At 39.7% G+C, this 26700-nt stretch overlaps 2 protein-coding genes across 3 annotated transcripts; both read right to left on the bottom strand.

The window, feature by feature from the left end:
- Positions 1 to 7479: 7479 nt before the first annotated feature.
- rab27a (RAB27A, member RAS oncogene family) lies at positions 7480 to 24797 on the bottom strand. Of its 2 annotated transcripts, XM_061246294.1 has the most exons (7): positions 24511 to 24545; positions 24151 to 24320; positions 18859 to 19031; positions 17675 to 17760; positions 17112 to 17215; positions 16800 to 16923; positions 7480 to 9571 (listed from the first exon to the last, which is right to left on the bottom strand). In XM_061246294.1, exons 1-7 carry the CDS (start codon positions 24528 to 24530, stop codon positions 9367 to 9369), a joined length of 882 nt encoding a protein of 293 aa, XP_061102278.1. In that variant the 5' UTR covers positions 24531 to 24545; the 3' UTR covers positions 7480 to 9366. The 2 variants fall into 2 exon arrangements, with proteins under 2 accessions (XP_061102278.1, XP_061102279.1); XM_061246295.1 differs by lacking the exons at positions 24151 to 24320; positions 24511 to 24545 and adding an exon at positions 24664 to 24797.
- A 337-nt stretch (positions 24798 to 25134) lies between these two features.
- LOC133131131 (uncharacterized) lies at positions 25135 to 26609 on the bottom strand. Its single transcript, XM_061246297.1, has 2 exons — positions 26485 to 26609; positions 25135 to 26229 (listed from the first exon to the last, which is right to left on the bottom strand). The coding sequence occupies exon 2, from the start codon at positions 26189 to 26191 to the stop codon at positions 25991 to 25993; it is 201 nt and encodes a 66-aa protein (XP_061102281.1). The 5' UTR covers positions 26192 to 26229; positions 26485 to 26609; the 3' UTR covers positions 25135 to 25990.
- Between the last annotated feature and the right edge of the window lie 91 nt (positions 26610 to 26700).

Below are 26700 nucleotides of genomic sequence, written 5' to 3'. Positions count from 1 at the left end.
CTGTCATTTACAAAACATTAATGCAATGAAGTTGCCAGGAAAAGAGAAGTAGCAATAAATCATCATCCCTATCATCAGTTTTTTAATCTGTTAACAGCATGTTAGTTGTTGCCAGCCACTCAGGGAGAATTTTATTGATATTTTAGAATGCGAGATAGATGCAGAGGAGATGTAACTACACAAAGAAAGTGTTGTAAACAAAACGTTGTGTATATGTTCATATTAGATTACACTATGGCCTGCAAACAAAGCATTATTTCACAGCTATTGTTATAGTAGCCGACTAAACAGAAATGATGACGGGCAAACTTCCAAGGATCCATCTGACTCAGCTAAAATGGCAGCGTGTAATATTAAACAAACAATTCAACTTTCAAGTCAACAGTACAGAGTGAGTCAAAAAGAGAAGCACACCGACGCAGTAGCAGTCTTGATCGCATTGAATGGCCGGCGAGTTAACATGGGGGATAAAAACTGTCCTACAGCTAGTAATGGATTCCAAGGAATGTTTATGATAATACTAAAACGCTATTGAATGAACAGGTTTAAAGTTTCCTGAATTAGTCTTCCAATTAATTCAGCTTAAGGAAAAATTTACCAGCACATTATTCATCAATTGACAGCCCTACTATACATACAGTTTTACATATATATCAATTGTGAATAAAGTAAAAGGTTGTTTGCCCATTTTTCTCACGTACTAGCATTCTCTGTCTTCATGACATAATTTAAGTGATGAGTTCAATTAAGTGAGATCAGTGTAATTACAACAAAGAACACGTGCATTTTTAATTTAGAAAGGTAAATTGCTCCATTAAGTGCAAATCACACCAGCTTCGAGCACGATGCTCAATAAAGGCTAATGACCTAACTTCAGAAGTTTTGGGCTGAATATAGCAAAATGCTATTGCTTTCATCCCCTGGCTGCAAAAGGGATGTTTTTTTCACATTCTAAGTTCATGAAACAATAAGTCACTGTGTCTGAATTCAAAATTTTAAAGCAACTGGCAAATACAATCTGGCATTCCCATGCTAATGATTGCAGAATAATTAGTCACCTTCCTACTGCACCTCAGTTTATATTTCAGTGCTGGCTGCTATGATACACCCCCACTCCATTCACTTATTGTAAAGTGCTTTGAGATCCACAAAAGGCCCAATATGAAATAGAGTCTATTATGCCAGCCATCAATTTAGTCAGTGAATAAATGGGACCCAATAGTCTGTGAGAAGTGCTGATGTATGGACTGCACACAGACCTTAGCTACTTAGCCTCCATGTAGCTTATCAAATAGCTAATTAACTCATTTATTATCTTTATTTTGTGGAAGGCAAATTGTACACGCATTTTGTTAATCCACATACTCTTCTTTGGTCCTAATTCATTTACCGTTGGTGGCAAATCAGCCAACTATGTTTAAAGGTATAATAGGTAAGATTTTTGTTTTAAAACATTGTTACAAGACCATTCTAAATCCCGTCCTATCATTGAAAAGGCTCACTGACATGTTGACTCGCCCTCTACTTATGTTTATAGTCCTTAAATTCGGGTTTCAAAATATGCAGTTGATGGGCCGGCACTCTGTACCAAAACATCTATAGCTGTACAATAATTCAATAAAGTTCATTGGTTGAAAATTGGTTCTACTTGCCACAGCCAATGGTGTCTCAACAGTGCATTCACAGAGAGGGTGTGAGATAAACAGTGTTGTGGTTTGAGCGTATTTGTTGCTGCAATTCCTCTCTTGATCATTAGAAGTCCGAAATTACCTATTGTACCTTTAACTCAAAGCAGCAGATTAATTTAGTGGGCAACACACTGACTCTCTCTGAGAACAAGCAGTATTTCCGGCGAGCAGACTCTTCCCATATAATTTCCTCACCACCCATTCCACAGCAGCATTAGATCATTTGGATGACAGATATATAAAATTTTTAGGCACACTTATAGACACCTAATCGGCCAACAGGGGTTGCTAGTGAGCAAGAAGATGATGGCCATGAAATCTTTTCTTTCTTGGGCACACAGGCCACAGTGGGTACTGTCATGCTGGATCTGGACCGTGGAACCAATCCACTAGCGAGCTAAGAGCTGCTATATTCCCAATTGTTATTACTATTTGCATGGAGCACAGTATTTCGCTTTTTAAATTATGGCTTGGTATAATAAATCATTATGTTTATTCATAGCAGAGAAGCAAAAGTAGGTGTTCTGTTGCTCATTGTGCATTCCAGTGACCAATTCCTCAGTGTCAACCTTACACATTGTTCATCAGACACAAATCAAGGTTGCAGTGCAATCCAATGCACCATGTGGGTAAGTTTTATTAGCTGACCACATGAAACTTCCTAGCAGAAAATAATCAGTTGGAAGCTGAATTCACAACAGCCTCGTAAAATGCTGGTATATATGGGGAAAGCATTCATTCAATTAGAAATCTAATTTGCCTTGCTGCTTCCAATCTGGCTTATGGATTTTTATTTTAGCATAGTCGATTCCTCGGGTATTAATTCACACTTATCCATATGGTGGCATAAAAAAACAATTTTAAGATAACCACACCAAGTTGGTTTCAGAAGTAAACTTTTGATGGAATGCATTAAAGTCTTTGTCTTCTAATGGTGGCAAATAACAGTTTTTCTTCCACCTGCTTTTCTCTGCGATTAATTGCTTGTCAGTGCTTATTCAACCATTTTAGGGAAATGACCAGCCTTTCCATCAAATACCATATGCTGTGCTCTTCAATGTTAGTCACCACTCACATCTTAAATTAGCCTAAATTAGCCTACACCACTGCAATTAATACATGCCAGGCTAAAGACGCAAAGCTCCAGCCGGCTGAGCTGGTGAAGATGCAAATCCACCGACTATAACCAGGAGTCTACAAGGGCAGGGGCATGACTTACTTCCAATCAATCAAGAGGGACACTTGGTGGATGATTTTCCAGGGCACTAGTTGTGCTGGATGTTCTTTTAAATGAGTGAGCAGAATTTTAGTTTTTTACTATTAAGTCATTGTTAGTCAGAAAGAGTAATGTAATATTATGACTTTGTCTCCTATCTTTTAGTAACATTACTGCTATCTGTTAGGACTGGCTAGTGCTTATCCCTGTGCTTTGTCTACTGTCTGTGGTTCTGAATGGCTGGTGCATGCACACTGCAAGTGTGTGTGCAGGTAATGTTATTGAAGGGGGGGGGGGCCCAGAGTATCATTTGCACTGGGGCCTGATGGGTCTTTACACCAGTGAACAGAGGTCAATCTTCATGCAATTTGAAGGCAGTTAATTTAACCATCACATATTTATATGTTTGCACATTTAATTTGACAAATTTCAGATTTTAGCACATGCCTTTTTGCAAAAGATATTGTTGGCCTGTCCAGCATTTGGCCAATAGAGACCATTTATTTTGACTAGCAAAATGTTTTATCTGAGGTCTGAACTCCTTTCTTAACCAGAGCCTCACACTGCAGCTGCAAACATCACAAGGCAAGTCAGAAACATACGACAACATTGGGAAAATCTCACTGATTGAAATCCTTCCTGGCAGTGTTATAGCTAAGTATAACTGTCAGTCACAGTCTAAATTTTGGGTTACATCACCAATTACTGTCAATTCTGTGTAGTTCCTATCCTTATTTGCCAAATGTAAATGACTAAACTGTACATTTTTATAGAAAGATAATATAATTTCAGTAATTCTGCAATCACAGCATATAGTGTATGAATGAAAAGCATCAATTGTACAACGCTTCGGATAAAGGCACTATATATAAATGCAGACCATTTACCATTTCATGTCTAGACCTTTAGAAATCTGCCTTTTGATTTTGTTATGCTACTGTATATTTATTATTTTATTGTTATCTTTTTACACATATCCAAATAAAATAATCTGTACAGGGGTATCTGCAGACCAGACTTGTATAGTTTTCCAGATTAGTCTGCAGTTAACAGCTTGGCCAAGCCAAGTTATTTGATTTTAGTTGGAGCTAGAATGAGCATGAACACTAGGTCCTCAGGGACAAGAGTACGACCCACTGACCCAAATTCAACAGCATTGATCAGTGTCCCAAGTTTGGGCCTAAGTTCAGCGCAGAGGGGATTTACAACTATCTACAGAGGGAACTTAATCACGCTGATAGAAAGAATACTTGGCTAGGTTCCACAGTAAAAAAAATCTATGGTGCCATATTATTTCCTTAAAGGTACAATAGGTAATTTCAGACTTCTAACGGCAAGAGAGGAATTGCATCAACAAACATGCTCAAACCACAACACTGTTTATCCCACCCCTTCTCTTTAGCTGTGGCCATTAGCTGTGGCAATTAGAACCAATTTTCAACCAATGAGCTTGAATCATTGTACAGCTATACAATGTTTTGGTACAGAGTGCCGGCCTGTCAATGCATATTTTGAAACCATGAAATATAAACTATAAACACAGGCAGAGTCAACATGTTCGTGAGCCTTCTTTCAATGATAGGAAGGGATTTACAGTGGTCTTGTAACAATGTTTTAACACAAAAAGCTTACCTATTGTACCTTTAAGCATTTGTATTGAAGAGTGTATCATATGCCCTCACATTCTGGGTGCATTCCGGTAGGTTTAACACTATAATATGGATGTATTCCTCAACAGTGAGAAGATCTAAGAACTCATATCATCAAATCATAGTTTCTTTTTTTAATGTAATTTATTAATGTTTTGCAGCTGATACAGTTGAATACTTTATGCAATGCATAGCATGGGACTTCTACACAATATAAACCAACAAATTACCTTCAAATTATTTACCACCATAGTTTGAAAACTTCACAAAGGATAATCTTCCTCTGCTGAAATACAGCAATAAACATTACATTACATTACATTATTGGCATTTGGCAGACGCTCTTATCCAGAGCGACGTACAGTTGATTAGACTAAGCAGGAGACAATCCTCCCCTGGAGCAATGCAGGGTTAAGGGCCTTGCTCAAGGGCCCAACAGCTGTGCGGATCTTATTGTGGCTACGCCGGTATTAGAGCCACCGACCTTGCGTGTCCCAGTCATTTACCTTTACCTACCTTACCACCCTATAAACAGAATGCAGATTGTTTATTTCCAAGAAACTATGATTCAAACTGATCTAAACTATAATCAATTTCCCCAAAAGACCCAGGAAAAGAAAACACCAATTAAGATGAATATATCACAAAAATTAATCTATTCATGCAATACAATTCAGAAAACAGATTGCCAATTATTTTGGTAAATAAAATAAGAATTCCAATTAAATAAATGTTTTACACAACAAACAAAATGTTCCTGTCCTGTAGAGCATAACTGTTTGATATACAATTGTATTCCACGTGATTAATGAGAACCGCCAGTGTACTTCTTAGATTTATGTGTTGGTAAACATAATTAGTCAAATATTAGATTACTGGAAGCCATGCAGTGTTATGAAATGCCCAATATGCCTCAGCTGTATGTTGTATATCAAGTAAACAAAACATAAAATATGAGCTCCAATGTCAGCTTTTTATAAAACAATATTTGCATCTCTATCAGTAACATACTTTAAAATGCATGACATTATTATAATATTATCAAATATTATAAATAAAATACGAGTGACAGTACTCCTCTTTAAGACCACCATGTCAATCTGTACATATCTGCACACTGTTGCTGTGTTATCCATCTTCTCATTGAAATATTTACCCATATGCATTCCTGCCTACCACACACCCTAAGGTTTGCTGAAAAAGCATGAAAAATGTATCTGATTTAAAAAACTATATAGACTACTTCAATAAAGGACCGAGTGGTATCAAAACTGGTATTTTAATTTCTGTCTGTGAGACCTGCAAAAATTTTGAGTGGTATGGACCTCTAGTATAATATTTTTAATGGGAATTACACACATTCTGCTCACAAAGTTAGACATTAACATTATCACTAGCCTAATTCCTAGGTGCAAAATTTCACAATATGAGTTATTCATATTGACATAATGCGGCTTGAGAGCATAATTCTGTTAGCCGTGCATTTTAACAGCTTGTTAAAATAATGCGATTGCAATTATGGTTGGAACAAAACCCCAGAATACACTGGGCACAAGGGCCAACATTGGGAACCACTTAACCAGACCAAGTACCGAAATACTTGTTAAGTTTATGAGCAAAATAGCTCAGTAAAAGTAAACTTGCTGACACCGGTATTTGCTAACATTTCCATGTGCACAACGATCTTTGATAATATTCCTGCATTTAACTTCCGCGTATTTTCCTACCACGATTCACGACATCACTTCAGTTATTTCCATAGAGCGTATGAGTGTACTATTATAAACCCAGCAAGTTGAACATCGCCATCTGCTGAGAGCTATTGAAGTGACAATTGTAATTCTTGTGCTTCGCAAGAACCATCACAGTTCCATCCGTTCTCATCAAATCATGCATAATTACTCTACACAGCATATTTGTATTCTCCGGTGTTGGCAGCATTCCTAAGGCCTAAGTGTTAATTGTGGTTACAAGTCAAACGGTCATAAAAAGAAAAACATGGCATTTTTGATGACATTTTGACTGGCTTAGATCCTTACGGCCCAGTTTCACCGACAGATAGCTAGTCCTACTTAGACTAAATTCATTCTTAAATGGAAAGTCTCCATACAAAATACTATTTCATCCAGGACTAAGCCTTATCTGTGTCTGTGAAACTTGCAATTGAAGGGATAGTTAATTTTCTGTTGTTTTGATGTTTTTTCAATTTTAGTAGGCTATTGCGCAGATTGGCCAGACCAGAGCCAATGGCACAGGAGATGAAGGATTTATCATAGCCTCAGGCAAATGGTGCAAAACAATAAATAAAAAATCCATATGTTGTTGCATCAATGATGGGTTGTGTCTAAACAAGTACACCATGAAGCTTTTCATACTTCTTCAGACAGTCCACCCCTCTCACTCTATCATTGTCAGAGAAGCAGAAGATCCAGATAGGGGCTCGGTGATCATCTCAAACATCGTTCAAACTCATTAGTACACAGCAATTAAAGGCCAAGGGTTCTTTGAATAATTCATTTGGTATGTCAGCAAAGAATTCATGACCTCAAAAATAATGGGGAAAAACTAACATAAAAGGATGGAACTGAGGCAAGACTTTATCCTACTTGTGCCATTCATTAAAATCCACAAATTAGCATTCTACATATAACAACAAATCAGAACAGGAATCAAACGTCTCATCAATTAAATGATTCTTCGCAAACTCAAGGACATTGAAACTGATTTAGAAATGGTAACTCATTCAAATGTGGTTTCAGAGTACAACACTTTTTAAAAAATCTCTGAATTATATTGCAGGAAGTACATTATGTAGGTGCAATGGATGTGTCATCATATTTACAGGCAACTCTTCAAATGGCATGGATGCGATACAGAACTTTTAAAACACGGTTCATCCACGGTTGATACAACACATTCTGGAAGCTTATTTGAAAGAGCAGTTTATTGCAGCTTATTCACCATTTAAACAATTGTTGCCCAAGATAACCTTTCTTTGGAATTATCCAGGAAAATACAATCCAGTGGCCATATAGTAAAGGTTTTATTGTATTCAAAAATATCAAGAGAATGTGACACAGTCATTACAGTAAGTTTCAGGAAATAAGTGTTTAATGCAAAAATATATTTGTAGTACAAAATCCTGGGTATATCCCATGTATAGTAACCCATCTGTTGAGTGGTGGAGTGGCCCATGAAATATGCCTGTACAATAGGAAATTAAAATATATATAATATAATATCATTATGCAATATATTTCATTTGGCACAAACTGTCTTTATATTCTGAACATTGAATGCAAATTCTACATACATATGAAGAGGAAAAAAAGAACATTACAAATGTGATCAAAAAAAGTGTCAAATGTGCTGACGCAAAACAGTGAATTACCTCACCTAGTGTAAAACAGTGATATGACAAGGAGAGTTTTCTAAACTTGCTAAAGCATGCTAAACCTGATCTGCTTGATTCATGTATGGATACATTTCTAAAAACAAATAACACTTACAAAGAGTTATCAAGATGGCTTTTATGCTAGATGCGACTAAAGATTAACATGTGATTTACGAAGTTAATGTATAACAATGTGTCTTTTATGAAAAACCCTTTCTTAGTTCAATGCTTGATTTACTTGTTCTCTTTGCTTGGTCACTGGCAACAGTGATGATAATGTGACAAAAAAAAGAAGTACACAGCAAATATTTCTATAACACAATTCATGCATACATTAAAAATGCATAAATAGAGACAAAGAGATGCTTGTGTGGTTGTAATGTATTTAAGATTGTTATTATATTTCTGGCCTTCAAGTGCAAATATCGCTATAACTATCGCCTTGTGCCCAATTTAATAACAGATACTGGTGCATTCATCATGTGGATTTCATTTGCAGTCACACAAATTTAAAATTGATGTTGGGGTCAGGCCTTTAGCTGTAGCAGGGTTAAGTAAGAACTGGATGTGAAAACTAATTTTACAGTATTTATTCAAATAAATAATTAAATGTTTTTCAAGATAAAAATATTAGTTCAATGTTATATTTGGCATCGAGAATATTTTGCCTTGCATACAGTGTTAGAAACAATACAGTAGATTTTAGGCACATGGTAGAAAATTCTGGAACATTGTGCTGAAATTCAGTACAGAAACTAAGCAATTCAATCTTCATTAAATTGTAGATACTGATTTTCACAACTGATTGAGCGACTCCTTTATTTCAATGCATTCATGCAATAAAAATGTTCAGACTGCACTACCATTTTATATAAATGTGCATTTTTGCCAAGCCAACTGCACACAGCATGTAATAAAGGTTACTCTGGTTACCTGTTGACATAAGGACAGTGCACAAAATTGCCACACTATAACAGCACTGTCATGTGCACGACTTGCCTCCTTAACCACAGATGTGTTCCACATTGGGGTACTGCTTTCTAAACTGTGCATAAAATTTCAATAGAAAGTTTTTATAGGCATCCTGTCATTTACCATATGCTACAATTGTGTGTACAGAATTAATTGGCACGAACAAGTAAAACCTTAGTGGATAGCCACAGTAATATCAAGTAAGCAGAAGATTTCACAAAGTGACGATAAATACCCTGGGGCAATATATATTGTGTAGTAACAAGGAAAGTGAATACATTACTTGACGCAAATCGTAATTTTCTTGGCCTTTAAAAAAAAAAAAAAAAAACATGCAACTTTTGGCAAATGGGTCATCGGCCCCAAATCCCCTACTTCCGAAATCAAATAAGAACGCTCCTCATCCCCTTCCCCATTGAGAAACAGGGGAGAGCTACAGTCCTGGCTCTAACAGCCACACTTCCCCTGGTCCTGGTTCTGCTCCTCTGTGATTCGCTCCGTGCCACTGTGCCCATTGGACCGCACCGTGCCGTCCGGGATCCAGGACTTGTCCACGCATCGCTCCATCCGCTTCATGATGAGGTCCAGCAGAACCTCCACAACCTGGCTCACGTTGTGTCCGCTGGCAGCGCTCGTCTCAAAGTATGGAACTCTGTTGGGGTGGAACAGCATCGTAATGCGGCGTTATGACATTTTTAACAAACGATATTGAGGATTTTTGCCGTCTCTTAACATTCTAATCATCAAGGCTAATCATCTTTGCAAGCCCGTCATGTCTACAGAATGTCTTTAGAGAATTCAGGATAGTGCGGACAAATCTCTGTGACTAGAAACACACAAATAGACTGCAAGCAGCCACCTGACTGGAGCTGTTGCTCTGAAAACACGGCCATTAGCTGGACATAACACCCAGGCATTATTTAAATATATGTAGGTGTCTCTGTTTTTCTGCACTTCGACCAATGACTTTCCAAACTGCTTCCAAGCCTCTGGCCAATCCACCTCAATACAATCCAAAATCAGTTTGTATTCAAAACTAATGACGAAGGATGTTAACAAAATACAAGGCATAAACAGTCAGATACAAGGGGGCAATCTGTTGGGTAATGGTGTTACCGGGATAACAACCTAATTATTCAACATAAAACTATAATAACAAAAATACAGTAGATACTAACTATGCACACCCCCTTTTCATTAAAACATTTTGCACTAAAACTATAAAGCATTTCACTACACTATATCGTATTAATAAGATATTATTTTATAAATAATAAATTGCTGTCTCAGGATCCCTCACTGAACATCATCTCACTGAACAACACAGCTTTTTATGTCGTACACACAATATGTTCATTCGAACGTATAAATATTCTGTTAGCCGTGCTAGTCTGTGTTAGTCTGTCATATATTTATTTAGATATTTTGCCCAAACCACACTTGCACTCAAAACACGAAAATTGCCAGTCTCATCCTTTTGCCGTTCTGGAACCAAAAATCTTTTTGAAAATCTAATAAAAATCCGTTTGGTAGTTTTTATTTATTTTTAACTTTTTAAAGCATTGTACAGTTTCTCACCCAATTAGAACACGTCCTACTTTTAAACGGACTAATGCCAAAAACCGGGTTTTCACGTGCTACGGTTGTTATTGAAATTAATATTCTCGAGAACGAGGTTTCATTAAAAATGAACGGTGACAAGTTAGCTCGTTTGTTAGCCAGTGACTCTATGTAAGGCATGGTGCTACTGCAAGCCACGCGACTCACGGAACATACGATCATACATTGCCAGAGCTATATGGAGCCAAAATGGCAGACAGGCAGTGACGTCACTCCATCTAAGAACTTAACGGCTCTGATGCCTCCTGACGTCCAGGAATGTGAATAGCAGGCAGTGTTTTCCGTGTCATTTTAGCTTGTGTGTAACTCAAAGGCACACTTTGCTATCTCAATAGGCTACAACCAAACTAGACCTGTCCATATAATTGTTTTCTCGTCGCTTGTAACTTTCCATCCCTGACCATATTTGCAAGCGAATACCAACCCCTGCTGCAAAAAAAACACCTTGAGCTAGGTTTTGAAACAGCTAGACCAGCTCCATATGCTAATCCCAGAATATCAATGTGTCCGATCTCAGCACCGTGTACTGTAACAGTTTTATGTTCTTGGCTATTGTCAGTTGCATCTCACATACGCTAATTCAGAAACATATCTGTAGATTAGCGAAACGTAGCCCATCCTATACGGCGCTTCATATGTCAAGTTATCGCGAGTGTTCGCATTGAAAAACAATTATTTCCCACTTTAACACCAGCAACAAATGTATTGGTAATAAATATGCCGTTTGGAAACGGTTGGTTCATCCATGCATGGTTACGTAGGCTACTGGATACTGAAATAACTGTAGCTGCCCTGCTTTTTAACAGTCAAGTAGCGCAATTCTGCGGAGCCTCCCCGCAATGTTGAGACATGAGGCCCCATTCCATATTGACAATTAAACACTTAACCGGTAACATGCTGCAATAACGAGTGTAGCTTTAGATGGAATATTAGGGAAGTATAATAATGTATTTTACGAGCGAGCACCTGACCGTAACCAGTGATGGTGCGCTGGTTATCAGTAGCTATAGCCTACTGTTGACTGGGCCCGTCAAAAACCATCTCCAGAACTGACAAGGACGAAAGTTGATCCCGGCGCGTTCCAAAGTCTGTATTGTCGCACGTATACATTGTCTCCCATCATTTTCCAATTGGGTATTGTTAAAAGGCATACGCCAATATTCTGCTAAACTATGTACTGAACAAGCAATGCTAAAAACCATGTTAGTGCTGCAGCAACGTCGGGGGCACTTGGCAAGTTGGACTGGTGATTGACAAACATAGTTTGTGTTAGATTTGATTGAGCACCGTTCAATTAGTTGAATTCAATTAGTTTATGTGCGACATTAGGCCTATTTGGGCTGGGAACTCAGCTGATATATTGTCTTCATACTGAACTGGCAACGCATATATGCTACCGAGAGGTATTGATCCTCGTCGGAGGTGCGCAAAACCTCACGGGGAAGGAGGACGCTTTGCAACTTTAGTAGCATGAAACATCCTCGTCATTTTTGGCCGCCAAGAGGGTGGAGGCGGAACCGAGGAGCGGACGTGCATAGCTATTAGCATTTTTTTTTTAAATTCTTATAGGCCGACAAACCTACAGGGTGATATAAGTCATAGACAGGGATCATATAAAGTACATATTCTGTAACAGGTGAGGGAAGGCCCCCTAGTGTATCCGTGTAACAGTGTCAGATTTTGTGGGTTTGGTTTTCATAGTAGCCTATGTGGGGAGCATGATGAAGTCACCCAGAAATGTGGAAAGACTTCCGCTGAAACATATACATCGTTGGACGCTACGCTGGGGGAGTGGAGGAGGGCGGAGTTCTAACCGTTTTTTTCCTACACTTCGGGCACGGAGTGGAGAAGGGTGGTAGTGGAGTTCAGGAGTATACATTTTCCGGCTAATGCTAGTTACTCGAAGCTTGCGATACGGTTCAAAGCTATAATTACGCGAGTCAACTTAAATAGATATATATGTGTTACCCCAACTAATGTGTTACTTACCTAGCTATAGTCTATCTATCTATACTCCAGGCTTAAGTTGCCCTGCTGCACTAGGATCTGATTTCCCAAAATAACTAAGGAACATTATGTCTGACACTAGATCAATGGGTAACATACAGTACTGTGCAAAAGTTTTAGGCAGGTGTTGTAAAATAAGAATGCTTTCAAAAATATAAATGTTTTATCAATTAACAAAATGAACAGAAGAAGTGAATGAACAGAAGAAAAAATCTAAATCAAATCAATATTTGGTGTGACCACCCTTTGCCTTCAAAACAGCATAAATTCTTCTAGGTATACTTGCACACATTTTTTGAAGGAACTTGGCGGGTAGGTTGTTCCAAACATCTTGGAGAATTAGCCACATTTCTTCTGTGAATTTAGGCAGTCTCTTCGTGTAATCCCAGACAGACTCAATGATGTTGAGATCAGGGCTCTGTGGGGGCCATACCATCACTTCCAGGACTCCTTGTTCTTCTTTACGCTGAAGATAGTTCTTAATTGGCTGTATGTTTGGGGTCCTTGTCCCTCTTCCTGATGGTATTGCATGATGGATATTTGCCTGTACTTCTCGGCATTGAGGAGACCATTAGTTCTTTATATATATTTTTTATTTCAGATTTTTCATTTTTTCCTACCAATTTGGTAGCTAGTTGTACCCCATCTAATCCAATTAGAGTTAGTGTTAGATACACTGCCCTCACCCCGTCCCTCAGCGACCCGAAGGAGTGCAACATGCCTTCTTCAAGCCATCTCGTCTCATGCTCGTGACCGTGATTCCAAGGCGCCCAAGGTGCTTTTTGTGCTAACCCTGCCAAGTCCATCCCTCTGGAGCAGCGAGCCAATTATGCTGCTCCATGAGAGCCGGCCAAACTTGGCTTCTGGCAGGACCAGGAATCGAACCCCAGTCCCCCAACTGTGCAACTGCAACGAGAGACCATTAATTCTGACCAAATCCCCAATTCCATTTGCAGAAATGCAGTCCCAAACTTGCAAGGAACCTCCACCATGCTTCATTGTTGCCTGCAGACACTCATTTTTGTACTGCTCTCCAGCCCTTCGACAAACAAACTGCCTTCTGGTACAGCCAAATATTTCACATTTTGACTCATCAGTCCAGAGAACTTGCTGCCATTTTTTTGCATCCCAGTTTGTGTGTTTTCGAGCATAGTTGAGTCACTTGGCCTTGTTTCCACGTCGGAGGTATTCCTTTTTGGCCGCAATTCTTCCATGAATACCACTTCTGTCCGGACTTCAATGCACAGCAGATGGGTGTACCTGGGTCCCACTGGTTTCTGCCAATTCTGAGCTGATGGCACTGCTGGACATCTTCCGATTGCGAAGGGAAGTAAGCATGACGTGTCTTTTCATCTACTGCTTCCATGTTTCCATAGCCGACCACTGTGTCTACGGTCCTCAACGGTGCCCGTTTCTTTGTGCTTTTCACAGAGCTTGGACAGCACATCTGGAAACCCCTGTCTGACTTGAAATTTCTGCCTGGGAGAGACCTTGCTGATGCAGTATAGCTACCTTGTGTCTTGTTGCTGTGCTCAGTCTTGCCATGGTGTATGACTTCTGACATTAAACTGTCTTCAGCAACCTCACCTTGGAAGCAGAGTTTGGCTGTTCCCCACCCAGTTTTAACCCTTCTACACAGCTGTTTCTGTTTCAGTTAATGATTGTGTTTCAACCTACATATTTAATTGATGATCATTAGTTCCTGTTTGGTATAATTGGTTAATCACACACCTGACTATATGCCTACAAAATCCCTGACTTTGTGCAAGTGTACCTAGAAGAATTGATGCTGGTTTGAAGGCAAAGGGTGGTCACACCAAATATTGATTTCTATTTTTGAAAGCATTCTTACTTTACAGCATTTTTTCACACATGCCTAAAACTTTTGCACAGTACTGTACTTTACACCACAAAAAACAACATCTCTGGTACATCTCTGTAGCTATTCTAGCCATCGAATGTCTATAGATGTGTCTTGTTGTGAAAGCTAGCTAGCTCTATGCTTCTATGCTTAGCTAGCTAGTCTATATCGGCTTGGTGGTAAATTATCGTTAACATTACTAGCTAATTCCACTAGCTAGCTAGCTATGTGACATTAAATAGGAAAATTTGACTACAATGGCAACTTCTAGCTAGCTAGCTATGTTATGAAGTCCTCTAAAGCATATACATTAATGTAATGTTACCTACAGATTTGCAGCTATCTACAGCTAGCACATCCTGGCATGAGACATCTTGTCTGTTCATTCTCTTTCACTGCCCACCACTACATTAATTAGATGGAAAGCTATCATAGGCAGTTAGCAAGATAGGCAGAGCTAGCTAGTAACTGGCTCTGAAAATAATCTATTTGGTTGTTGATTTAAAGAGAATATTTGATTGAATACTCAGCAGCCTTACAAAGTACTAGCATGTAATTCTGATTTAAATGTATACAGTATCTCTCAGCATTACTTTCATGTCCATGAAACCTGTGTTTTGAATTTACTTCTATGTACACCTTTTTGTGACATTCCCCCTTTTCTCTCCACTCTAATCAACACCTCCCTCTCTTCCGGCAACATGCCCTCTTCCCTGAAGAGGGCCAGAGTCACTCCCCTGCTCAAAAAACCCCTCTACAACTACCAGCTTGTCTCTCTTCTTCCCTTTCTCGCTAAAACTCTGGAACGGGCGGTCTGCTCCCAACTGTCCACTTATCTTCTCCAGAACAATCTCCACGATCCCAACCAGTCAGGCTTCAGGAGTGGCCACTCCACTGAGACCGCCCTGCTCGCGGTCACTGAGGCACTCCACCCTGCTGAAGCCAGATCCCTCTCCTCTGTCCTCATCTTCCTTGACCTGTCGGCCGCCTTCGATACAGTCAACCATGAGATTCTGCTCTCATCGCTGTCTGGGATGGGTGTAACAGGATCTGCACTCGGATGGTTTTCCTCCTACCTATCTGGTCGTTCCTACCTGACCCTCACCCCCTACAAACTGGAGTCCCACAGGGCTCAGTTCTTCTCTCCTCTCATCTTCTCTCTATACACCATGTCTCTTGGTTCTGTTATCTCTTCCCATGGCTTTTCTTACCATTCTTACGCCGATGACACTCAACTCTTTCTTCCCTTCCCCCCCAATACCCAGGTCACCACACAGATCTCTGCCTGCTTGGCAGATATCTCTGCGTGGATGACTTCCCACCACCTGAAGCTTAACCTTACCAAGACTGAGCCTCTCTACATCCCTGCTAAGTCTCCGACAATCAACTTCTCACTGATTGTTGAGGACTCTGTAGTATCCTCCTCCCATACGCCCAATAATCTTGGGGTGACTCTTGATAACCACCTCACCCTCGCTCCACAAGTATCCTCCACTGCCAGAACCAGCAGGTTCTTTCTGTATAATATACACCGTATCTGTCATCTACTGACGGAGAAAGCCACCCAGCTCCTAGTCGAGGCGCTCGTAATTTCCCACCCGGATTACTGCAACTCCCTCCTAGCCGGTCTCCCAGCGTGTGCCATCAAGCCCCTCCAGCTGGTCCAGAATGCTGCAGCCTGCCTGATCAGCCCAGGTTGGCTCATGTCACCCCACTCCTCATTGGCCTCCACTGGCTTCCTATTGCCGCACGCATCCGCTTCAAGGCCCTAGTGTTGGCATTTCAGGCTGCTAAGGGGACTGCCCCACCTTACATACAATCCTTAATCACTCCCTACTCCCCAGCTAGACCACTACCAGCTCTGGTTGCCTTATGGTTCCCTCACCTAGCGGTCGAGCTGCATGTTCACGCCTGTTTTCTGTTCTGGTTCCTCAGTGGTGGAATGACTTGCCTACCACTGTCAGGACAGCAGGATCCCTCCCCCTATTTCGACGCAGACTAAAAACACACCTTTTCAATTAGTCCTCCCTCCTGACTATTTGCACTTACGACAACTGTATTTTTGTTTAGAACAGCGCTTCATGTGTATTTTACTAGTTATGGATGTGATGCTTTAACTTGTGGAAGAACCTATGCACTTGTAAGTCGCTTTGGATTAAAAGCGTCTGCCAAATTACTAAAATGTAAATGTAAAATGTGAGGATCTGTGACATATAGCCAATAGGGCAGGGCACTTTGCATTAGGTTGGCAAATGTTTGCTTTTAAAGAAGTTGGTGATTCAAGCTCTCTGCGTGCGACATGGGCTTTTTCCACATCAACCTGGGCAAACACTCCTCAGCTCCTGCCCTCTAAACAAATGTCTCCCAGAGGAACTACTGCATGGACACCTACCCAAATTTCTCTGCTAGTTCCAGCGCTTCCTCTTCCTTCACCTCCCTTTGGCCTTCCAGGTCAGACTTGTTACCACACAACACAATATCTGGGCTTTCACAGTAGGCATGCATCTGTAACTGACCTGTAAATAAGAACAAGATAAATGACTCTGCCTCTCCGTCAGATAAGCAGAAAACACCCTCCAGCTATGTGTTAAACAGATGGTAAATATAAAAAGCAGGACTTGCACAGAGTGAGTTCCTCTAAATGGTTATGAAATTGTAGTTCTGTGTGCGTTTCTTTTTCGGATGTTGACGTGTAAGGACTCACTCATCCAGTTTCTGACATTGAGGAAAGTCTGTTCATTCGTGAGGTCGAACAGGAGGAGGAAACCCATGGCGTCTCGAAAGAAGGCAGTCGTCAAACTCCGAAACCTGAAACCCAGAATGAAAAATTCCTGTTCATTCTTTACTCCGAAAGTAGTTGAGCCAAGAAATACTTCTGTATCAAGTATGGGGCACAATGATTTGTGCTCTTAATATCTAATTTCATTCATTTGTGTAGTGCCTGATTGCAATCAGCTTTGCACCAAATATCTTTAGCGTTATTGTCTACTCTGTTCTGTTGCCAGTATTAATGTCACATGGTGTTTTGTTTGTCATAAAACTTGGTTTGAAAATTGGATTTGGAGAAGAGCATCTGACAATGTGATAAATGCAGGTCCCACTGTTAAATGACCATACCGGGTCAGGGAATCGTAGCGTTTTCTTGTATTGTGTGGTTTTGCCCAAGATAGTTCATTTGATTGAGGTTGATTTTTCATTTTTATTGTTTAGTAACAATAAGCTAAAGGTCATCTAGGAGATCTCAGCAGGGTAAGTTCTCCTTCTCACCTCTCCTGCCCTGCTGTGTCCCACAGCTGGAGGTGAATCTTCCGTCCTTTTGCGGAATTCCCATCCGGACTGCTGGATTTGTACATCTTCAGCACAACACACAAACAAGCCAAACTTTATGAACACAAGATGATCAGCTTCCATAGGGATACTGCATAAAACCAGCCCAGTATTCTCCAGTAATGGACAACCCAATTTAACACAATGTGAAATAGGTTTCTACTGTTTGCCTTTTGGGCTCAAAATAATCATTTATCATGATATGATGCACCTAAGCAAACAGTTATAAAAGATGCTCATATTTGACGAAGTGCTGTATCAGTATTTGTTTTCCAGGCGTTTTGCTAAGCTCAATAGTGCATTAGTCACACTGGTCTGCACTGGGAGTTGCTGAGAGGCCATTCCATACCTAGAGCCTTTTCCAACACAGACAAGCCAATAAAACTTGTGAGCATTTCCCTCACCAAATAACTCCGAGCTTTAATTCTGCAGTAAAATGAACATTCAATCTACAATTTCAGCATGACAGACTGTCCTTAGGTCTTCAAAACTTACAGTTTTATACTTCCACTACCAATACAAACAATAACTAATGCGATTTAAGAGCATCATTAAAACATTATTTATAAATACAAAAGTACTAGACCCCAAGTTATATCTTCAATGTTGTGTTTCCCCCTATTTACATTTTTTTAATCCGTTTATTAAACTTTCATCACAGCATATTTATAAATATTTATATCACTGCTTGACTATGCATAGGTTTTGATGCAGTTATTCCACAGTCATTGCAATATATTTTTCACTGTGGAATGGAAGGAGTGATAATTTCACAGTCTAGTTACTTCATTCCTGGACAAGATGCATATTTAATAATGATTACAGGTGGCAGAAGGAATTGGGAGACAAATTGAATTCAAGGTCTGATGGCATGACTGATGACATTACAGGAAAGAGTAAAGCAATTGGGTAAATGGGTGGTTTTCAGGCCAATGAAACAAATTACGTTAAAAGGCTACTTTATTTAGGCATATCGTTAAATAAAGTAACATATAAACTAATATGTTACTTAAAAACTGACATTGGTTGGTCACAACAAATATTGATTTGATTTCATTTTTAATTGATCACTGCTCTTTATAATGAGAATTGCAATATTAAAAAAAAAATTTAAAAGCACTTACCACTCTTTTCTCTCTGAAGTCTATTCCAACTGTTGTGATGAATTTGGAGTTGAACTTGCCATCTGTATACTGATAAAGGAAGCTGGTCTTGCCCACTCCAGAGTCCCCAAGAGCCAGGAGCTTTATGAGGTAATCATATTCCCCATCAGACATTGTGAGAACGTATTTCTGACCTGAAAAGCATAACAAGGCAGCATTGCACTATTACTGCTCATATAAAAAGCATTCAGGTAATAAGAAAGGCTGAACAGGACAGACAATAAATTATATGCATATGCATATAACATAACTGTAATGGTGAGAACAGGCCATTCAGCCTAGCAACGCTTTCCTTTTCCTACCAATAAACTGTACCCAATGCTTATTGTAGTTTAGAGTGTACAGTACTGCGAAGAAGGCTTTGGGGGTTGTGCATTCTGCTGCAGGCAAGAAACAATCCCTACGAACTACTTCTCTTTTACAACAAGACTACACTCTGAAAGGATCCTTGTTTATGCAGATAGCACTCTGGCCAACAGTGAAATCAATCTTTAGCTCTCTTCTCAATAACTGCAACCATAATGGCAGCCATGCAGTATAAGGAACTGGTCTTGTCAAAGATCCCAGGCTAAATCCCAGGAGGGAAACGTCCATTGCGCCCTTGAGCAAGGTAGACAAATTAACCTAAATTGCTTCTGTAAATTGTCCAACTATGTAAATGGACAGTACTTGAAAACTTGAAGCTGTGTAAGTCATCATGATAAGGGATCCCAATAAGCATGTAAATAAATAATAGACACTGTGGTAATAGGTTGCCAGATCTCCCTACTGAAGCTTACAGGAAATGTATAAAGGCACTATTTATTTTACTACTGCCAGAAAATAAGATGCATTCAAGAGACACATTCAATACCCTAAACCGATTAACCTTCATTAAACAACTCATTGATCCCATAATTGCCAGATATTTCCTGATTTCAGAGGCACACATTCACTTTTTACAAAGCCTAAGCTGGTTCAAATGAAGTGCACATATACAGAAAGAAATGAACAGGTGTGTGACAAAAATCTAGTTGGAAGGGGACAATGAATCATGTGTACTGGGATCAGCCCAGATAATTATCTCAAATGCAAGCCAGCCGCCTTGCATGTATGCGCACACGTCTATCCATCCATCCACCTCTGATTGTGGGAGATGGAGTCCAGGCCATCCAAGTTGTTTATCCAAGTTAACAGTGATGCCTATCAAATTTTAATGCAGGAAATAAACAAAGTGATTCCCAGACAGACAGCATGAAATCCATCATATGACTGCCCTGTGCGGAAGCATTCAGACAAGTCCAACATTCTTTTACGGTCACCACAGCGCTAAAATCCCATTCTGTGCCCTACATAGCTGAGGGGGCAGCCTGTAGCCTACTGTCCAGAAGGTTGGTGGTTCAAGCCTCAGTGTAACCACACAGCTGTTTGTTCCTTTGCCCCTTGCTTAGTTTAATCAACTATAAGTTGCTTTGGATAAAAGTCAGATAAATAATACATTAAAAAAATTACATTTACATTACATTTTAGTCATGTGGCAGACGCTTTTAATCCAAAGCGATTTACAAGTGCATAGGTTCTTCCACAAATTAAAGCATCACATCCATAACTAGTAAAATACACATGAAGTGCTGTTCTAAACAAATCTGTAAATATAACTTTTGAGATACTCAGTGTGCAACTGTGACTGCACTGCGCTTCCACCACAGGCCCTCACTATCACCAGAGAAAAGAAATAAAAACAGTCTTCCACTGGAAAATGTGGAATTGTCTGCACTTGCATATCAAACATGTACCTGCCTGCCGACACAACTCAATTAATCTAGGGAAGCAGAGGCACGCTATGCACTCTTGGGGGACCACGAAAGCACAAGTGTATACGAATATGTGGAATTTTACCCAGGTTCATATCAGCACAGTGGTTTCACCACAAGAACATTACAGATAAAAAGACTTGTTAGACCGCAAATGTCTGAATGCTTGACTTTGACAGCAGCAATGTGAAGTTAACCCTCCTTCCTTACAGTGTGCCTCTCGGTTTTCTTTTTTTCTTAACAGGATAAGGAAGCTATGCAAGCCATCTTTCAATGAATCAGATTAACGTCAGCAAGTCAAGTAAAAGAGGATTGCATTCTGCAGATACTTATCACATTAACCCCTCGCTCATTACCCTGATAGGTTCTGAAACCCACAGAGAATTCACAAGGAAGAATGTTCAAATAGAAATCCAGGGGGAAATGGCCCACACATTTAAGAGCACAATCGTCTGTGTGCAACACTACATCTCGCTTAGCTGCCCGTCAACCCTTCTGGTGGGTTTTATCAGTTTTTTCCCTCCACAATTTCCAAATCCCTCACTCAAGACAATTTCCCTCCAAAGAAATGCAGTTTGTGCTTCAGCTTGGCCCCGTCTCAGTCTCAAAATCAGTGTTAGCTGAGCCTTAGGAAGGAAGCTCTAACAGTAATGATGACACTGAGGACACACTCGGTAAGTATTAAGCAACGGTGTGCAGTGCTCATTGCAGCAGGACTTCACAACCGAAACACACAGAAAGATTGAGGGGAAAAAAGCACACATTGCACGAAACCATTTGATTTGCTCAAGCACTTGGTCCTTTATTGTGTCAGAGCTAAAGCAAGCACCCATGGAACTCATTTATTCAACGGCACAACATGAGCATGATGTAAAGCAAGGAGGGAAGTACAGGAGTAGAATGCTACTTTCTCTCGTACTGGGAGGAGCAGGGCTGTCCAGGGCTTTCTTCAGCCTTCTTGTGGTCAAGCTCTTTCTCCAGCAGTGCTCCAAATTAATCACAACCCAACGGCATGAGTGAGACTTGCATAAAGAATGCACACTTACCAAATTTAAAGATTGCACAAATGTCACCCCAACCCCCCCACCCAACTGGAAAAAAACAAAGACTATCTTCTCACAGCAAGTGCTCTAGCATAGCGCAAGTCTAACGCCCTTTATTTAGCAACATTATTTTGAAAATTGCCTTCACCATATTTTTGCCTATGGTTCCATTTCATTATCGGAGAGCTGCATGCCCACCGCAAATTTTTGAAGTGCTCTGTTGCTGGCCCCCGTAAACTCAGGGACATCATTTCCAGTGCATAGAGCAAAAAAAATAAACGTATCTGCTGTATGCAGTCAAAACATTGTGAATGCAAACAAAACATTTTGATGGCTAATCCAATGTAGGAATCAAATTCTGTTCATCATCACGAATTCAAGAAACACTACTGAATCATCGCTGCTTTGGTCAGATAAAATAAATGATCAAAAAGTCAGAGGATTAATGGGCATAACATTTTATGAAATATAAACTCAAAAAAGATGTACATTTGGTTAATTAGCCCTACAGTAGTGTAGATTCTTACAAAATTACTACTGTAAGGCTAATTAACCAAATGTACATCTAGCCTCATCCTTTTTTTGTGAGAATATAAGATAAGGCTGTACATAACTGTACTGCACAATAAGCACATCAACCACAACCTCATGGCAATTTGCAAAGCTTGAAAACTGCTCTTGTCCAAATCATGTTCAAAACATTCCTAGCACAGATCCCCATCATATGACCCAAAATCCTGTGTGTTCATTCCCTAGGATTATCCCTGAAGCACACAACTTAATTCCTGTGTGAACGAGTAGTTTCACCCTCCAGAAAACCCCCATCCTCCTCCCTTTCTAAATATTTAACAAAAGTCCTCCACCCTTGTATCCTGAGATCCAGAACTATGCTAAATCTATACAAGTCTGCTTGAAAAGCATTAATTCCTTGTGTGAACGAGTAGTTTCACCCTCCAGAAAACCACCATCCTCCTCCCTTTCTAAATATTTAACAAAAGTCCTCCACCCTTGTATCCTGAGATCCAGAACTATGCTAAATCTATACAAGTCTGCTTGAAAAGCATTCTCCAGTATCTCACTGCTACATGGATCGAGAAGCACAGCAGCCTCATGAGACTTAATCACCACAGCATAATTGTAGCAAATCAATCATCTGTTCCTTCACATTAGATGAATTAGATTAATCCTGATGCATTTTGCCCCAAGTTACCTTTCCAGATTGAAATATTAAAAAAGGTTTTTGTTTTTTTTCATTAAAAAAAGAAAAGAAAGTTTTTACAGCAATCACTCATTTAATAAAATTCACTGGATTAACCTTATTTAATATAACTCACTGGAGTAACCAAGTCACATGTATGAAAACACAAGATTTATTGATCGGGTTCAAAACAGATTATTCCCAGTCACCCCAATCTGACACCTTTCTTTCCAAGCATAGCTTTCAGTGGTTTCCCACAGGTAACTTCATGTTACAGTACCCACAGCATAGTCTCAAGAGCTTACCCCTCCAGGCCAGCAGACTCCCCAAGATTGACACTGAAGGTCGATGAGGTAGCTGAAGGAATCTCAGCTCCTAAAGAACACATGTATAGTGGAATTTGTGTAGCTAATATAGCAGGTTAGATTTGGTGGGAGGGGGGGGGGACTGCAGTGAACCAAATCAAGGCCAAAGGACCTCATATTTGTACTTCCAAATAAAACATCTGAATCATGGATGTTCTAATGAACAGAATGTCCTACTTAACAGGTTTATGTTGTCAAATAAGTGTTTTGTTTTTATTTTATTTTTTCTTTTGCTAATATATGCAGTCCAGTAACACCAAAAATATCTCCAGTTGGAAAACAGGGTGTCATATTGATGTTTCTTTTGCTGAAATATTTTAGTTCCTCGAACCCAGGATGCTATGACTCTATTTTAGGCAACTCTTCACTTTATACAATTACAAGGAACTTATTTAGGCTTCTGCAATACAAAGTATACTGTAAAGATGTCCTACCATTATCCATATAATCCATTACACATAAAAATATTCGGAGTGTTTGTCTGTGTTTTTATTTTCATATGTCAAAAGTAAAAACTCTGAAACTGCTGTTAGTCAGATTTGAGGATAAACAGTGGAAACTGAGAATGCTCATAATCGTCACTTTAACAGCGTAAATCTATAACCAGTTCTATGTGTCTTGTTTAAACAGTTGCATTTATTTATCAACTCTTGTAACTGGGCACAGCCTGATGGAGTTTACAAAACAAGATTATGATGGAAGACTCACACTGCTGAAATGTAAGATGGATCTTAGGCTCACGTGAGAACAAAGGTGGAAAGTCCAGCGCCCATAAAGTAGGCTACCCTAAAAGTGCTGTCATGTGTGTTTTCCACCCATAAAGTGATCCAGCTTATTTCACTAATTAGTTTTACCTCCTGGCTTAAAAATTGTGCAAATTGGCAAATCCGAGCGATCGGAACGAAATGCTGTGGAAGACTTCATTTCTGAAACTGGATTTTCCACCTCTTGCGAGAGTACCGCTTGGATGCTAGCAGTAAAACGGTCCCACCTTCCAGCGTTCAAGATGTCCTTAAATTGAACGCTGCCGACAAATAAGGAGAATGAACTTAACGACAAATTTGTTGTTGTTTTTTTGTTCATTTCCGTCCAGAACATACTTGGTGATTGTATTCTTGATTTATAACCAATTAAACTAGTTACTGACAGTCCGCAACCAACTCGGTGCGACGCAGACGTAGTTGGTTAACATAATAGAAACTAATACAACTCACTTCCTATATTTGAAAAGCATGCAGGTTTCAGAGATGACTGGCGATCGCAGATTAGGAACTTGTTCGTTCACCAAGTGGCACAAGAAGTTCAGCGAACTTCAGTCTATGGCTACGTAAATTAGCACATCCAGGAAACACAAAGTGAAGACTTACCACCAACGGTTAAGTTTTGCCGATCCTTTGCTTTTAAAATATAGGTCGCTTTCGGCTACCAGTTGATTGGCTTCCTGATGGGTTGGCTTTGATGGCTACAATACAGTACTTTTTATGCCATGCAGCTACAGTTGCACTCGTTTCTATCGAACATCACTTCCCGTTTAGAGTCCTTCAACGGAGTCCCCTCCTTCTGCATAATAACCCAGGATGTGGACAGTGGGAGCCAAGACTGCCCGCATCGCCGTTTGTTGCATGGTTGCAACTTCACAACGCTGCTGTACTTGTGACTGTTTACCTTTTTGTGAATGTAGAAATAGCATTATTATTCTTTTTAGAACATACAGCGAATAAGTGAAAATCATCAATGCAGTGACAGTATTTAGGAAGTGCAAACTTTGCATTCAAACCACAATATTAATTATATTTAACAAATATGTAATACGTTCATTCAAATGACAATAGTCATAATGACAACTGCAAATCTTTAATACCAAAATACACCTAATTTACAGCAGGTAGGTTATGGTCACCAGAAACTGAGTGAACCATAGAAGTACGCATTGACGATAGTGCCATCCAGTGGAACTATACAATACATGACATGGTTTTGTAAAACACTTCGGCAAACCTCATTTCCATCATACATTGTTGATCTAGTGCAGCGGTTCGTCCTGCAGTACACGTGTATGCTGGTTTTCGTTCCAATCACAATTGCAACCCAAATATTTTAACAAGCTGTTCATTTTTCTTAATTAGGTGCTTTATTAGCCTATTAGTTAACCTAAGTCTTTTGTTACCTCTTCTGGTGTAATCGTTTGCAAGACGATGCAGTAAGCACATTATTAATCATTTTATTCTTCATGCCATTGTAAAGCTATTTATGGCATAATGTAGTTTAAGGTAAATAATCAATTTACAGAAAAGCACCTAATTAAAAAAATAGTCAGAGCTTGTTAAAATCAGTTACATCAGTGGTCTTGGAGAGCTACTGGGTGTGCTGGTTTTTGTTTTCACCTTAAAATCAGCACCCTGTTGACAGCCAGGTAACTAGGTGAGGCGAGTTAACTGTAATCAACTGCTCTAATTGATTAATTAAGTGCAGAGTAACAACAAAAACCAGCAGATACTGTAGCTCTCCAGGACCAGGGTTGGAGACCACGGAGTCACGCAATTTCAAGCGTAATTTTCAAATTGAGAGTGTCAAACTGAGTCGACTATATGGCTCTTCAATCAGGACTGCCATAGTTTGCCAACTCTCAGGCCAAGAAAGATATTATCAAGTGTTGTCCGTTGAGGAACAATTTGCAGTCCATTGAGATGTTGATTAATCCGACGTTACTTGTTTGGTTTTATTATCCCCGCTCTGGTCCACACTTTCTTCGTCTTGGTTCATAGCAGAGTGGGTCACATTCTTGTTGGGCGGTCTGAACATGGGTTTGTAAATATAAACCCCACCTACAACCCCAACAACCGTCGCCACAGCAATCCCAGGAAACGTGATCGTTCGACGATACATGATCTTCATTTGACCTTTTCAGTCACATTGAACCTCGGTCATTTTGGCTATAAAAATGGAAAACGCATAGTTAACGTTTGCTAGGTCATTTTAGTTAGCCACGAGACATATTCCCATCTTGGACTACCACCTGTAGCTAGGCAAGCTAGTTTACCAGCTAACGTTACTCACCAGTTCCCTCACAGCTATGGCTAGTTAGGCTACCAGCATGGCAACATTGTACACAGTAACCATCATGGTGCTAGCCAACAAACATTCATCAGTATAGCCAACCGTTATCAGACATTACTATTCCCACTCACCACAAAGCGCAACGTTGATCCTGATTAGCTACTGAAACACCTCAGTTCGAGAAGCCGACGAAAGGTCAGTCAGAGCACTACCGGCATGCAAATGAGTGAGCCAATAAAAAAATCTACGGCGAGTCAGAGTTGACAGACTTGTATTTCTTAAAACAACGCTTAAAAAGTCATAGTCGAATCAAAAATAATTGTATCATCGGGTATATACTACTATCG

The sequence above is a fragment of the Conger conger genome, chromosome 6 (assembly GCF_963514075.1).
Source record: "Conger conger chromosome 6, fConCon1.1, whole genome shotgun sequence".
In the NCBI taxonomy this organism is placed as follows: Eukaryota; Metazoa; Chordata; class Actinopteri; order Anguilliformes; family Congridae; genus Conger; species Conger conger.
Note: the sequence above shows the minus strand (reverse complement) of the source record. Positions and strands in the feature narration are given on the sequence as shown.

Bases quoted from the DNA above. Each gene is read 5' to 3' on its own strand.
- rab27a (XM_061246294.1), bottom strand. From the start codon at position 24,530: ATGCTTTTCAAATATAGGAA. The intron at 17,216-17,674 runs GTGAGAAGGAGA...TCTGGGTTTCAG, and splicing joins GACACAGCAGGGCAGGAGAG to GTTTCGGAGTTTGACGACTG. The intron at 9,572-16,799 runs GTAGGTGTCCAT...CCACCCCAACAG, and splicing joins GAACTAGCAGAGAAATTTGG to AGTTCCATACTTTGAGACGA.
- LOC133131131 (XM_061246297.1), bottom strand. From the start codon at position 26,191: ATGAAGATCATGTATCGTCGAACGATCACGTTTCCTGGGATTGCTGTG.